The sequence below is a fragment of the Carassius gibelio genome, chromosome A5 (assembly GCF_023724105.1).
Source record: "Carassius gibelio isolate Cgi1373 ecotype wild population from Czech Republic chromosome A5, carGib1.2-hapl.c, whole genome shotgun sequence".
Lineage (NCBI taxonomy): Eukaryota > Metazoa > Chordata > Actinopteri > Cypriniformes > Cyprinidae > Carassius > Carassius gibelio.
Genome location: NC_068375.1, coordinates 35,110,686 through 35,126,520, shown reverse-complemented (window position 1 = coordinate 35,126,520; position 15,835 = coordinate 35,110,686). Strand labels below are relative to the sequence as shown.

Sequence of the window (15,835 nt, the reverse complement as noted above, 5' to 3'; positions counted from 1 at the left end):
TTGCTGGCATTCTCTGCATCCAGGCCCTTATTAAAGTGACATGCAAAGGGTCTGGATCACATCAGAGCAGGGGGACTGGTAATCACCCATCTAATGCCATTTAATCCAGTTTACTGATCTAAACTAGGAAGTAATGTCTCTCTATTCTTTTTGTTGATCTTTTTCTCAAAACAGCACAAGGCACAAGTGGCCTAACCATCATGAAACCTCAAAGTTACTGATTTAAAACCTCCCATTGGTCACTCATGCATGACACACAAAAATTGCACAAGAGTCTAGAATACGTTCCTAATATTTTACTATTTTAATATACCATTATTTTCTTGATTATTTCTTTCCATTTTCATTTTTTAGTTTTATTAATTGTGTTGTGTTTTTGTCATTTTTATACTGTCTTACAGGAAGTGCATATACATACATATATATATATATATATATATATATATACACATACATACACACATACACACACACATATATATATACTTTTTTTGTTAAATTGATTAATATATACTGAATAATCAAATTATTAATCAGTGCATTCTGGGATTGTCTTACTTATGAAGAATTACATGCAATGCTGTTTTAATTTTTGATCAAAACAATGTATTTTAGAAGATAAGAAGCTTTATGTCAAACCCACATTTGTGATGCCCTAAAATGCTCACTATCTAGGCTGCTTACTTTTTTTGCTGAGCTACAGACTAAGATGTTGCCCTCACACTGAAAAACAAATCGACATTTAAAATGCACTGCACAATGCATTACGCAGAATGCTGTATAATGTAGTGTGACTCACTTGGGCGTCTGTGCGTCATCTATTCTGTTCCCCAGCTGGAACTCATGGGATTTGCTGCGGTGCAGAGCCGTGAACCCTGGCAGAAGGTGGATGAGCTTCCGGCTGGCGGGCGGCGGGGTTCCAGGGGCCTTCAGTTTATTCCTGCGCCTGACCTGTGGCGTCCCTGGAGGGGTCATGGTGTTCACTACTAAAGGAGTCCGCGGAGGGGTGTGGGCAAAATGCCTCTGTCTGGGGGAAGGAGGGAGAGAGTGATGTCCCATATCCAGAGGTGAGGGGAAGAGGCCATAGTGAGGGTCCACGGTAAGCCGGTCTGTTGGGTGAGGGGAGTAGAAAGGGGGCGCCAGGGCCTGGGGACTCTGGCACAAGTGCTGGCTGTAGCGCGAGTGCAATTTGGGGCTCTGGGAGAGCTGGAGACGGACCCACTGACTGTGGTCTGACGGCCCCACTGGGGTGTTCTCTTTACCCGACTCAGACGTGGGCCACTGAATAGACCAGTCCTGCTTGGATCCTGTGGACACAAAGTGTGAGAGATGGAGGTTTGTACCAGCCAGAATAAAGGGGAACAGGTAAGGTTGGGAAAAAACACTGGAGAAGATAAGACAAGGACAAAAATAAAAAAAGAAGAGATCAAAAAATGAAGAGACCAGGTGAAGTGAGGTTACATGAGATGAACCAAAACAGGCGATAATAATATATGAGACGAGACAAAATTAGACAAGAATTAAAAAAAAGTGGAAAGGGGCTGATAGAATGCGGAGGTATGACAAACAAATGTAATTTAATTTAACTTAATTTAAATACAGTAAATAAAACATGAGCAACATAATATTTATTTTACTTAGTTTTTACTAAAATAATCTGACATAATAAATATGAAAAAGAATATTTAACATAATTTTATAAACTTAAATTAGTTTTTAGAATAAATGTTTTTCACAAAATGTACTAAATTATTTGAAGATAAATCAGTTTAAATAAATAAACTCAACTTGATAAAAAACTGCAAAATAAATCAAACTTATTTCATATAATTCATTTGAAAATTAAGCAATAACAAAAGCTGAAACTGAAAATGAATTAGTTTAAACAAATAAACTGAACTTGATTAAAAATACATATAAATTCATATTTATTTTACATCATATTTTCTAAAATAATCAGTCTGAACAAACAAATTGTACTTCATAAAAAAAAATCTGTTAAATATTTTTATAACGTTTGTTAAAATTATTTTAAAATAATGAACTGAAAATGAAAAAAAAAGAAGAGAAGAGAAGAGAAGAGAAGAGAAGAGAAGAGAAGAGAAGAGAAGAGAAGAGAAGAGAAGAGAAGAGAAGAGAAGAGAAGATGCGTTTTGATACCAAGGGCCAGATGAAGGATGTCAACAGTGAAGAGACTCAGACGGCATCTATCATGACAAACAGACAGAAAGATGAAAGGATATGTGTAACTGAGAGTGTCTCAATATAATGAGTTCTGAATTTGACGGATACGTAAAAACACCACAATGACAACAGACACACTGGAGAAAGAGAAACGGACGGTGCCTCACCTCCATTACTGTGTAATTTGTCATCCTCAAGTTGTTCTTGAAAAAAAAAAAGTAATGCACATTCATTAATACATATTCAAATGAAATTCAATTCATATTCATTAAATTTCTCTGCATTTTCTAAAAACAATATTACTATTGCAATTAAGAATATAACTGAAATGTGTCCCTTATACCAGTTTTGTAATGTTCATAATGGAATCACCAACACCATTAATGTAGACAAGAGGGAAATTAAAATATGAGTCAAAATATGATCCTTCTTTTTTCTTAAGATGACCATTATGCATCATATCATGTTTTTCAGTCTCGCTAGCTCTTTCTCTGTTTGTTGACATAAATACAGAATAATTTGGCATTACAGAGAATGAACGGAAAACCAGGAGACAGACATTAAATGTGTCTAACTCTAGAGAAAGTGTGGGATTATTTTTATTATCTGAATGTATTTTCATGAGATTGAACATGAACTGAAGAAAATGTCTTCCACTCTGGGAGAGCTGCTGTAATTTGATTGATGGCACTTTTATATATAGAATAGCTGAAAGACAAGAAGATGGATGGAAACCCACATGGCTAAATGTGCTAAAGAACATCAATTCATTTTCAAACTCATCTAATAGGTTAATTGCAAAAGTGGTTCATTTTTCTTTCAAGTTAGTGAATTTCGTTGTAGAATTACTTGCTGAGAAAATAATACAAAAGCTATAACACTGGGCTGGCAAGAGGTACTCCCTCTTGGTCCGTTCACGGGATAGTAAAGGCAGGGAAGGTCTAAATGATTTGAGCAACAAAAGGAATTAAAGATTAAACATTGCAATACTAAAAAGTATTTTATTTTTCGTAAACATTTTTTTAAGCAAAGGTACATTTCAAACAAAGCAGCTTTCTCTGGTCAGCACAGCGAATCCATGAAAAAAAATGTAATCCATTATAAAATCTGTGTTGGGAAATCGAGTGGATTCCTATTGAAATTACTAGATATTGCCCTAAAACAATGGACAAATGTAACTGCACCTTTAGGCTTCAATGTAATTTAGTGGAAAATGTGATTTTAACTCAATAAAGTTATAGTATAAGTCTATCCTTGCAGAACAAGTGTTACTTAAAGAGTGGGATTTTTTGTTATTTAACCATATATTATTAATAAAGAAGATCGGGAAATATTACAAGCTGGACTTGAATGCATGACGCTCATGGGCATCACAGCTCATCATGTCAGGGCAAACATATTGAGGCCACACTGCAAAACTAAAATTTACAGCTCCACTAAGTCATGGTTTACGAAGAAACTTTCTAAAAAAAAAAAAAAAAAAAAAAAAGAGAGAGGGAGGGAGAAAAATTGTCAATTTCTGTCAAAGATCGTTAATCAGTAATTGCTTGGAATCCACACTCTACCGACTCCACACATGAACAAACACCATTACAGGACCCTCCTTCTTGTGGTTTACCTGGACTGAGGCTCAGCGGTCACAGTTCACTACGCACAAATGATTCTAAGGGCCCTTAACAACCCCTCAACCCCCTTACAAGACACTCAAGTCGCTCTAGGGGACACACTCCCACTCTTTGAGCATGATGGGAGATAAGTGTGTTTGCCACTCCTAAGGAGGGGTCCAGTGGGCACAGCTGAAGGACACTTCTCGCAGTCGCCTCATTGCCTTGAAGATGCTCAAATAAGTATTTTTAATTACAGAGGAGAGATGACAAACAAGCTACTCGAAGTTTCAAAGTTTCAGGCATGGCCTGCGCTCGACCCGCCGAGAGATGTGTGAAGTTTGCAATGTCAAGTTGCTTACATGATTGAGAAACTAATAACTAACTATGTGGCCGGTTGATATGTTTATTAATACTTTGCTGAGCCCCGGAGGAAGCTTCACATGAACTACATCCTTCTCCTTCTTTCAGTGTGATTTTTAGGGCCTGACAAACAAAAAACAACCCTAAGCAATTATCCTAAAAGCATATCACATCTTAAAAAGCACAAAACTAACCAGACTGACCATAATTGGACTTAAAATCAAATGTTGTGTCCCTTTTTAATGTTAAAATGCTGTATCCTATCATAGTGCCAATGTGCAGAAACAGTTTAAGCCTATTGTAGGTTGATTTCTCAAAAAAAAAATAGCAATATTATAAACTCACCTTAGTGGTGGGACTACCTGTTAATCTAATGGGAACTAATGGCAAAAAGAAGAAGGGAAACCTCTTGCAGTAATTTTTTTCATGAAAGTTAAATTCCTTTTTCAAAAGCCTTTCTTACATAAATTTATGTAAGAACTAATTTGAGGGATCTATACAGAAATGCATTCTTCTCATGTTTTATGAGTGACACCCAATATTCTTCATCTACTGAATGTGTATCACTTATTTTGTAATAGTTTTCAAACTTGAGAATTTTCCACACTATACTAACATTCCAATGGTCAGCAATTATTTTTAAGCACTAGATCAGAACTTATTTATTATAGAAGTCCTTAGTAATTGATATTTAAAGGGGGGGTGAAATGCTCGTTTTCACTCAATATCCTGTTAATCTTGAGTACCTATAGAGTAGTACTGCATCCTTCATAACTCCAAAAAGTATTTAGTTTTATTATATTCATAAGAGAAAGATAGTCTGTACCGATTTTTCCCGGAAAAACACGAGCGCCTGGAGGCGTGACGTGTGGGCGGAGCTAAAGAATCACGAGCGCGAGTAAGCTTTTGCGTTGAGAGCGTTTGAAAGCTGTGACAGCTGTGAAGGCTGAAACTGAACGAGAGCAGCAGCAGCAAGGACTCGCTCCGAGCGGGGCTCGAACCCAGGTCTCCGATGGGAGGCGGACGCACTAACAAGGAGGCAGAGATATTTGAAGCAGTTTTACTCACCGCCTGTGGTTCCAACACACAATCGTGACCCTTTTTCGTTGGGATTGCATCATCCTTAAGAAATAAACGATACGCAAATCCATCATCAAACTGGGCCATGTTTGTAAAACAAGCATTTTAGAAATGCAGGGAACAAACACAAACACTTGCACAACTCCGTTGATGCTCTGTAAAAATAAACTCCATCCACTGGTCCCTTAATGCTGTTTTTTCTTTGGTAATCTGTGCAGGGTTGTCTTGCCCTGGCAACCAAAAACACACTCCTTTTGTGACATTTCGTGACGCTCTCGCTCTGATCAGTGAATGTCTGTGCTCTCAGTGCTCTGCTATACGGGAGCGCACGCTCTTCCGGCAGACGCGCCCTCAAGACCCATATAACGAATTTCCGCTCCATTTAACGTCACACAAAGCCATACTCGAAAAAACTTTCCGAAACTTGTGACCAACCGGAAGGAGTATTTTTGGAACAGAAATACTCCTTCAAACCTACAACTTAATTTTTGAAACTTTGTCCATGTTTAGCATGGGAATCCAACTCTTTAACAGTGTAAAAAACTCAGTATGCATGAAATAGCATTTCACCCCCCCCCCCTTTAATGATCAATTTAATGCATCCCTGATGAAAAAAAACTATTTTAAAAAATCAGACTGACCCCAAGATTTTGGGTGGTAATGTACATGTATACAAAGCAAAATGTAGAGTAGAAAAGATATCTGGTGAGAAAGTCTGAAACGAACATACTATATAAGAACACATTTTAAACTGTAAAAAGTAATAAACTTTATTTTTGGAGGATATAGATATGCCACTGGTATACTGTGTATCCCTATCTAGTAACACCCTGAAATAAGTGCAAAGATAAAAAAAAAAGTTTGTTCTCCAAAAAAGCTGTTGTATTCATTTATTTTTTTTAAACATCCTCGTCTCACACCCCATGTTGGTTTTGTCTATCATCAATTTTCAACCTCAGGATTCACCTGTGTCTTGGTACAGAAAGGTGTGAATGAATCTGTCTGTTGTGCAGCAGATTGTGGCTACAGCTGTCAATAATTCCTCAGTGTATATTCTCCTGAATGATGAATGTATTTTATAAAAGCATTCATTTCAACATTCATAGCCTCGCAGTAAGTGAGACAAATATCCTTCCAAGTTAGTTTCATTGCATTAATGAGATGCAAATCAATGTCTCTCATGAGCAAAACATGATGTCACAAATTAGAGGGTTATAGGAGTTGCTAAGGTTTTTGACTGGTGGTTAAACCAAAAATTAAACATTGCTGAAAATGTACTCACACTCAGGCCTTCAATGATGCAGATGAGTTGGTTTAAGAATCTTTGCATTGCATCAATTGTTTACACATGGATCCTCTGCAGTGAATGGGTGTCTTCAGAATGAGAGCAGATGATAAAAACATCACAATAATCTTCAAGTAATGTAAATAAACCACAAGTCATTTTTTCAAGTCATTTTTTGCTTCCAGTTAAAAGTCCTCTATTCATAATATTGCTGTCTCCAGCAAAAATATTGCATTGCCTGTATCAGGAGAGATCACACAGATCAAGCACCACTTACAAGCAAAACAGTCTGAAATAGTTCTACACCAATATGTTGGTGGATTTTGATGTGAAAGGACAACAGGGGATACTTTTACACTGGAGGAAGCTTTATTATGGATTTGGCCAGAAGTGACAGTTGAAACTATTTAAAGATTAATTTGTTACAAACATGCAGCTTTTTGCTTCACAAGGTGTTTATTGATGGACTGGAGTGGTGTGGATTATTGTAATGTTTTTATCAGCTGTTTGGACTCTCATTCTGACGGCACCCATCCACTGCAAAGTATCCATTGGTAACCAAGTTATGCAATGCTACATTTCTTCAAATCCGTTCTTAACAAAGTGACATACAGCCAAGTATGGTGACCCATACTCAGAATTTGTGCTCTGCCTTTAACCCATCCAAAGTGCACACACACACACACACACACACCATGAACACACACCCGGAGCAGTGAGCAGCCATTTACTAATACTAACTATGAGCCTTATAACACCACTAATTTCATCCAAACATCCAAACTACAGAAGAAAGAAGGAGAGTCGACCGATAATGATTTGGCAAATCCTAATGAGAACATGTCAAAGTTTCTGAAACAATGCATTTGCAATCACGACCATTGCCTAGCAACAGTACCTTATACAACTGCTACAAAGGGATGCATGGATACTTCTGTTAGCATCTCGATTAACAATGGAATTATCACAAGTCAAAGATACTGCCATTAAAATCACAAAACAACTCCAGAAAGGTGTCAAGATGACACGTCGCCCACGCAGTTTGCCTATACATCACAGCGCTAATCATTTCCGAATGCCGTTAATTAGGTTCTGCTCTAATAATAACGCAATATGACTGACTACATGACATGATGACTATGAATATGACTTAGCAGTGATATTTCTGTCAAGGCAGGGCTAATTATAAAGGCTCTCAGCCATCCACAGTGGACAAAATACTGACAGAGAGAAAATGACACATGCATCAGACCAAAAAGACATTTGAGCCAAGTCAAAATGACCAAGTCTCGCCAACCAAACATGCCTTCAACTGCATCACAGTTTTCCCAAAAATATTAAGCAACACAACTATTTTCAACATTGATAATAATAAGACATGTTTCTTGAGAATGATTAGCAAATCAGCATATTAGAATGATTTCTGAAGGATCACTTGACACTGAAGACTGGAGTAATGCAATCTGAAATTCAGCTTTGCCATCACAAAATTTTTTATAACATTTTAAAATATATTAAAATAGAAAACCTTAATTTTAAATTATAATACTTTTTCACGCTATTACTGTTTATACTGTATTTATAATCACATAAATGCAGACTTGCAAGCAAAAGAGACTTAAAAAAAATAAACATTTGAATAGTTGTGTATAGAAATGTAGCTGTATTCACAGCATCTTTTCCTAGTTGAACAATTCTACCAGCCTGAAATTCTAAATGGAATTTTTATGGTAATTTGGAACCAGCCGAACTATAAGTGCATCACAGGATACACATTTGCCAGCTTTTATAAACTGAGCAGGGAGCTAAAATGAATGCAAAGATAGGATTTCAAAGATGCTGTTGACAGAGCTTAAATTGTATTGAACCTGGAATATTTGCTTAAAGCCAGTTACTGAGTAGTGACAATGTCATGGTTTATGTAAATGTTTATTTTATGAAAACAACCACCTTTGGGCAAATATTTGGGCAACAACACTTCTGAAAAATGGTTTATTTGTAAAACTGTTTGAAGGGCTGTTTTGGGGGAGAAGCTGAAAACATACATCCCAATTACACACTAATATGAATGATAAGCAGCACTTTTTTTTTACAATGTGTAAAGTAACTGTTTAAAGGTTAAATAGAATACAACTTGAGGTCAATAAAATAACACAATGAGCAGTATTATACACCTATTCATCTTTATTAACTGGTAAATATATACTGACACACTGAACATGAAATTGGTATATACCGTATTTTTTTAAATAGGCTATTGAAAGTTCTTGAGAAACGGCTGAGATGTGTCTGTGCACTTTTGTTACGGAGTATGCCTTTAATAAAATAATCCCTGTTAATCCCTGAAACCAGAAAGATGATTTCTCCCCTGTATGTGTAGAAGAAGTTACAGCAGCCGATTCTGTTCTAGAAAGGAGTCACAACAGTGTGACATTCACTCTCTGGATACAATAATCAAAGATGTGCCTAATGAATAAATGAATAAATGGCAGAAAACATGAACGCAAACTGTACAAATATGGATATTTTCTACTTTGTTTTGTTCTGAGAATTTGAGAATCAATAAATATTTTCATTAATAAAGGAACACTGGTTAAACATGAGACGAGTTCCAAATATTATGGTATAATATACATTAAAATTACACACTGCTTCTGAACTGTTCAAAAGTTTGGGGTCATTACAACTTATAAAAAAATGTATATTCTAACAATTTAAAATAATATATAATATAAAAAATATACACATATAATAAACATAAGTTTCAATGTAATTGTATTAGGTTTCAAAATCAAGCAACATTATGCATGAATGCCTTTCACTGCTTTGTTCTGCCTGTAAGAATCCTGTTTAATATATTACTTTTCTCCGGAAAGCAATGAGGTGTGAGGTCTCAAACTCACTAAAATCACTAATTCAGTTTAGTATCCTCTCGACGACACTACAACATCTCCCATTCTCTCTCTGTCCTTATGAGACCTCTACGCTTATCATCTACCCATTCAAGAGATAGAGATGAAAAGATACTGAGATGAAGGAGAAAAGACTGCAGGCTAGTGAGGGGCAGACACACAGAAAACAGGTCTAGTTCACAAAATGTTTTTTTATGAATTCTGTTGTCATTTACACACAGAAGAAACAATATCCTTAGTGGGTTTGGAATGACATGAGAGTGAGTAAATGATGGCAGAATTCTCATTTTTCTTTGAACTATTCATATAAATTAATCAGTCTGAATAAAAAGACACTGCAGAGATGAGAACAAGAGGGGTAGAGAGACAAGAGTGAGAAAGAAAAGAAATCAAGATGACGATAGATGCCAATTTTAAATTATCCACCATGCTCTCGTGATGGCTGGAATCCCCACAGTCCTTGTGTGACACCTCCACTGGACTCTGAAGGAGCCCATGCTGGGTCCTCAACAAGTTACGAGCATCTTAAAATCCTCTCTAAGCCATCTTTAAACAAAGCAATCCAGCCCGATCACACTTTCAACAGTGCAACCGGCGGTTAGCGCTGTGTCTGAACACTATCACAGCAGGGAATCCACGTTTGCGAAAATTCAGGCACCCCAGGGCAGCCGCACTAACACTACTCAAAGCAAATACAGAGTCAATGGAGGAAAGAAAGAGCGGATGCGAGGGTACTGTGGATTTGCTAAAGAGATACAATGAAAACAAAAATGCATTATATCTAATCACTTCAAAAATACATGCACAATTTGAACAGATGCGTGCAAACAAACACTCAAATATAAGATCACTTTTTGTATGTGTGATATAATTTACCTGTTAAAGAATAGTTTTCCTTTGTTTTCTGACAACCCTATTATAACTCATGCAACATAGTACTAGACTGAAAGAGCTTTGCTGCCCACTGTTGGCCAACACAGGCATTTTTGATTTCCCCAGAAGGACATTTTTTGTCTTTGAAAAATATTTCATGATTGATTATTGGTCATGTTTGATTATTAATCTTGCTCATAAGTAGCCTATCAATCAAATCATTAATCATAGGCAACGTTAAATATGCAAATCATTAACTTCCATGGATGCAAAAAGCTGAAAGATGTACATAAGATGTTAACATCAATTGAGGACAAAATTATTAGCAAAAAAAAAGTCCATAAAGCAGGACGCTCCAGCCGTTTAAAACATTAATTATCAGCTTTCTAACTTCATCACAAACTGGTGAGGATTTAACATGGACTGAGATTTGAACATCTGCAGAAACACTTCCTTCAATCAAATCTTTTCCAGGTAAGAGCAGTAACCATCAGCTCCAGCTGTGGGGATAGAGGACAAACACTGCAGGAGGATCTCGCTGATCATTTAAAGTGTGATGTTACCTAACACTGTTATCAAACTGTGCTGTATTTTAGACCGTGAGACAATGCTGTCCTCCAGTGGTAGAAACACACACTACGAATAAGCTCTGAGGTATCAAACTGTATAAACATAACCCTGAAGCTCATTGCAATTAAAACATCTGGAGAAAGGCCTTGTTTAAATAAAACCTTTTAATTAAATTAATTTATTAATTCATTCATGTTACAAATACTAATACATTTAAAAACCTGAGCCTCACAGGGTGACATATTATTCAGTTAGTAAAACATTTCTGTGCAATTCACAGTTTTTTTTTTTCAGTATGGATTCATTACAAACTGATTCATCAAAAGTGACAGTAAAGACATTTATGTTTTTGTTAAAAAGCACAGCTACTGAAAACTTAGCTTTGCCATCACATGAATAAATTATAGGTAACACTTTAGAGTAGGTAACACATGTTAACTATTAACTACGACATTTTTCTCAATAAATTCTTCATTTGCTGTTTATAAATAGTTAGTAAGGTAGTTGTTAGGTTTAGGTATTGGGTAAGATTAGGGATATAGAATGAGGTCAAGTAGAATAAGGCATTAATATGTTCTTAATTAGCATTAATACATGGCTTATAATCTAGTAATATGCATTCTAATAAGCAACTAATATGTGTTACCTATTCTAAAGTGTTACCAAATTAGATTTTAAAATATATATATAAAAAACTGTTAAAATACTGTTTAAATAGTATTTTTTTTATCAAATAAATGCATGATAACAAATCATTAATATTGCTAATTAATATTGTTAATATTTTAACTGATCATGGCTCATCCAGTCATACTTAGAGTTGTGACTATAGTGTACAACTTATAGTGGGATATTGCAGAAAACCGTGTATTGTTTGATATTTTGAAATTAAAGAGTTTAATGTACTATGCAGACAGACTCAAATGCACAAAGCTCCTTCCCATTCCACGATCTGTGATTAATTACCTAAAATACAAAATAAAGCCTGCACACACACACACACACAAAACTCTATATTCTCTATAACTAAATGTATCATATTAAGCAAATTCAGATGCATTACAACAGAGTGACAGTGTCTTTCCATCCCAGTACACAATAATGAAACTCAGCATTGTGTTGCCCTCTACTGGATGATCTCTAATATAACTTTTCTTTCAGACCAGAACAAAAATAATCTGGGACCAAAAATAATGGATACCTCTTATTAACCACTCAAGTAAATTTAGAAGAAAAATAAATGATACACCATATAATGAAATTTTTGAGAATTCTGTGTTTTCATACTTTTCTGTACTTTTTGCCATAAGAGTAGAGAGACAGACAGGTGATACTTGACAGACAGACAGACAGACAGACAGATAGATAGATATATTTTTGTATGTTTTTATTTTTAGCTACATCCTGTGAACTCACCTGATTTGTGGGCTGATCGTAGACATGTGAGTGAGGCGTTGAGCCGAGCACATTCTTCATCACTCGCTCCAAACTTCTGCAGCGCCTCACACACCTGCTCATCCGACATCTCCAACAGAGCCTCCAGAGTCAGCACACCTGGAGAGATCTCCTACAATAAAGAGACAAGTCTGAGATGTGCAAGCTGACCTAGACTGAAAAATATCATTTGTATTTCATTCACTTGCCCAATGAGATTTTTAAGATCAAGTGGATTTCGAATACTACTTGAATACAACACTACTGTTAAAAAAGTTCAGGGTCAGTTAGAAGTTTTTTTTAAACAAAATAATTACTTTTATCAGCAAGGATGCATAAAATTTATCACAATTGACAATAAAGACATAATGTTACAAACCATCTCAATTTCAACTTTAAATTCATGAAAAAAAAAAAAAAAATTAAACTGTCCCCAATCCTTTGAACAGTACTGTTTCTTTTAGTCATAATTTATTCACATGCATACATGTTCCTCAAAATTCAAGTTGGTATCAAAATGACAAGCAGTGAAAATACTATATTTGCCCATTTAATTATTATGGGGAATTCAAAGTAAAATTGCATTTAAAAAAATATATATATTCAGAGTGCATCAATGGAATGAAAAATCACAGATAAATTATTCATTTTAAAATGTATCATGTTAAACAAATATATATTTTAATTCAAGTAAAACATTAAATAATGTCCTTTTAGTATGATTTGATCTGAACAAAGAAATAATTTAAAATAATACCTTACTTTAAAAATATATATATAAAATAACAGGGTTTATAAAACTAACCTACAGAATATAGGAAACTTATGACTGATGACAAAAGACTTGAGATTTAACTTGGACTTATAAAAATGTCTGCAACACATAAAATTACTCATGCTGTTATCCACAATAAATTACAATAAATCAATTCAGGGACATATTAGACCAATAAAACAAATGCTTTTCTCAATGGTGACAGATTCAAAACTACAACCTTCAATTACCCTGCAAGATGTCTACTACATTTAAATTCAAAATGTAAACACTTAGCTATCAGCATCTTTAAAATATTTTTTAAGATATAAACATATAGCCAGACATAATATTTTAGCTAGAGTATTTTTCCCATTAATTTTTTCCAATGATAATTTTCAAAATGCCTTTATTTAATAGTTCTAAACCACAAACTAAACCAACAGGCTATGTCTTGAATCACGATATTACAACCTTTGATTTGGAAAAAAAATTCAGACAAAAAAGGCAAAGGTACAAGACTCTGTGCTTTACAGCTCTTACGAGGGAAGGCGCTACAATCCCATGAAGCACTGCAACTGACATATTGAATTAAAAACAAAGGAGAATTATACAAATATTGATTTAAAGATACTGGTTATATAGAAAGAAAATAACTTGTTGAAATAATGTGAGCTGATGGCTTCAGCAAAAGCGTATTACATTGGTTAATTGCCTTATGGACAAAACTGATTAAAAAAAATCTATAATTTTTTTAGGAACTGTTGTGTTGTTATGGTTGCAATTCCTTCTCCACATCAGCAGGGGGCTGCAGCACTTTGGACAGCGCCAACACTTCAGCACCAAGGACAGCGACACAGGAGGAAAAACCTCAAGGCCTTCAGAGTATCTGCTGTTCTAGATCATGTTTACAACCTTTTATGCCATCAGAAGGGAAATATTTCGAGTAGCTGCTTCTGGGAAAGCTCAGAAGCAGCTACTTCCCACAAAACACCCTGATCCTACATAAGCTTGCTCTCACTAGACAACTATAAACCAGTTACACATTTACATATAATTGCACATCTCTCCACACACGCACTTAAATCTGGATTTCACATCACTATGTTCACTTTGTACAACTTCTAGATATTTATATATTGCATTTCATTTCTTTCTTATGTTTTCTGCCTTTCATTGCATAAACATTGCTTGTTAACATTTTACTGCCATCCCATTTGAGCATGTAACTGGGACTAAACTCTAAAATTGGGTAGTTCCTGTTTTCTAATCATTTCCTCTTACCAATTTCAACTTGAAATCAAGCAAGCACTGACAATTAATCAATATGCTGTAATTAAACCAATACTAAGGCTTAGGGTTAGTAAAAAATATTATACATTTAATATAAACAAATAAAAACATCAAACAGATGTAATTGTTTTTAGTAATAAAGCGGAGTAAAAAAAACTGATTGGATTAACTGAAAACTTTCATTTTCCAAAGACATGAGCTGAGATCATTATTATAGTATCAAATAATCTACTTTTATAGTTTTTGTCAATATTTTAATTACTTTATTTTTATATATTATGTTATCATTTTAATTTTAGCAAATGTTTTCATAATTTTATGTTATTGTCATTTTTATTACTTTAAAAAAAAATATATGTCTAAATATTTTATTTTGTTTAATGTTTACTTCAAGCAAATGTTTTAATGCTTTTAGTCTTAGTTAACTATAATAACCCTGTTTGAGACAATAATACAATTCTAAAGATTTCATTAGTAATGTCAACCACAGGGCTGATTATCTTAAGCAAATGATTAGCAAATTTTTCACAATCAAATTTATGCATGATGTTTCTGAACTGGATCCATGCAGTCTGAACTTTTCTTGACAGATGACTGTGATGGAGTTGGTCAATGAAATCATCTGTGCAGCTGGGTTTGTTTGTGCACGACTGGTTTAGGACACAACACACAGGATTGTACTGTACATACCTCAATAACCTCCTTCCTCAGGTTAACAATGCGGAACCAGTGTCCCAGCTGCGGGAATCCATCCAACTCCACATTCCGCTCCTGTAAGGACACTTTACGCTTGCAAGAGAGCTGCCGACTAAAATACGTCACCAGTTTACCCTGAAAAAAAAGAAAGAAAGAACTTTATATAAACACTCATTAACCTATATGATTTATAAACATTTTTTATATGCAAATATACATTGAACAATTTACATAAGTTACATATGCAGAAATGTATCTCTAAATGCAATGCTTGGCATTTTTATCTGTCCTTCACACCACTCAATATTTTATGCTCTCTTTGAACGGATTCACAGCATGTTGGAAAAACATGAATATTCTAAACTGGACAGGTTTCCCAAGAGTGATGTCATTGCAGTGTTTGTGCAGGGAAACGAGGAGGAATACGAAGGCAACATTTTAAGCTTTGTTACTGCCTCCATGAATAAACAACATACACAAATGCTCACAGGAGACACTAGCTTATTTTCAACACTGAAAAGAATTTGGTAAAGATTTTTTTACTCTGAAAATGCAATTAAATTTTAAAGTAGAAATACGGAAGTAATATTGTTTTAGTTTTTTGTAGGTTTTATTTTTTTTTACAGTGTATAGCACTGTTTTTCTCTCATGTACTGTATTTATGGTTTTAAAGACTTTAATGCTGAACTATTCACAACGATTTGAAAGGCAAAAAGCATAAATGAAATGTGAATTTACATCAAGTAAATATTGCTTAAAAAATACTTTTATGAGTTTTCTGTCATTA

At 34.9% G+C, this 15,835-nt stretch overlaps 1 protein-coding gene across 2 annotated transcripts in view; it reads right to left on the bottom strand.

Annotated features, from left to right (window-relative positions):
- Nucleotides 1–15,835, bottom strand: part of LOC128014030 (kinase suppressor of Ras 2) — an 80,507-nt gene that overhangs the window by 60,362 nt on the left and 4,310 nt on the right. For both annotated transcript variants that reach the window (XM_052597280.1, XM_052597273.1), the window contains exons 2-5: nt 15,043–15,183; nt 12,288–12,438; nt 2,352–2,387; nt 800–1,307 (exon numbers count right to left, since the gene is read on the bottom strand). In XM_052597280.1, the coding sequence (XP_052453240.1) occupies nt 800–1,307; nt 2,352–2,387; nt 12,288–12,438; nt 15,043–15,183 (836 nt within the window). The remainder of the gene's footprint in view (nt 1–799; nt 1,308–2,351; nt 2,388–12,287; nt 12,439–15,042; nt 15,184–15,835) is intronic.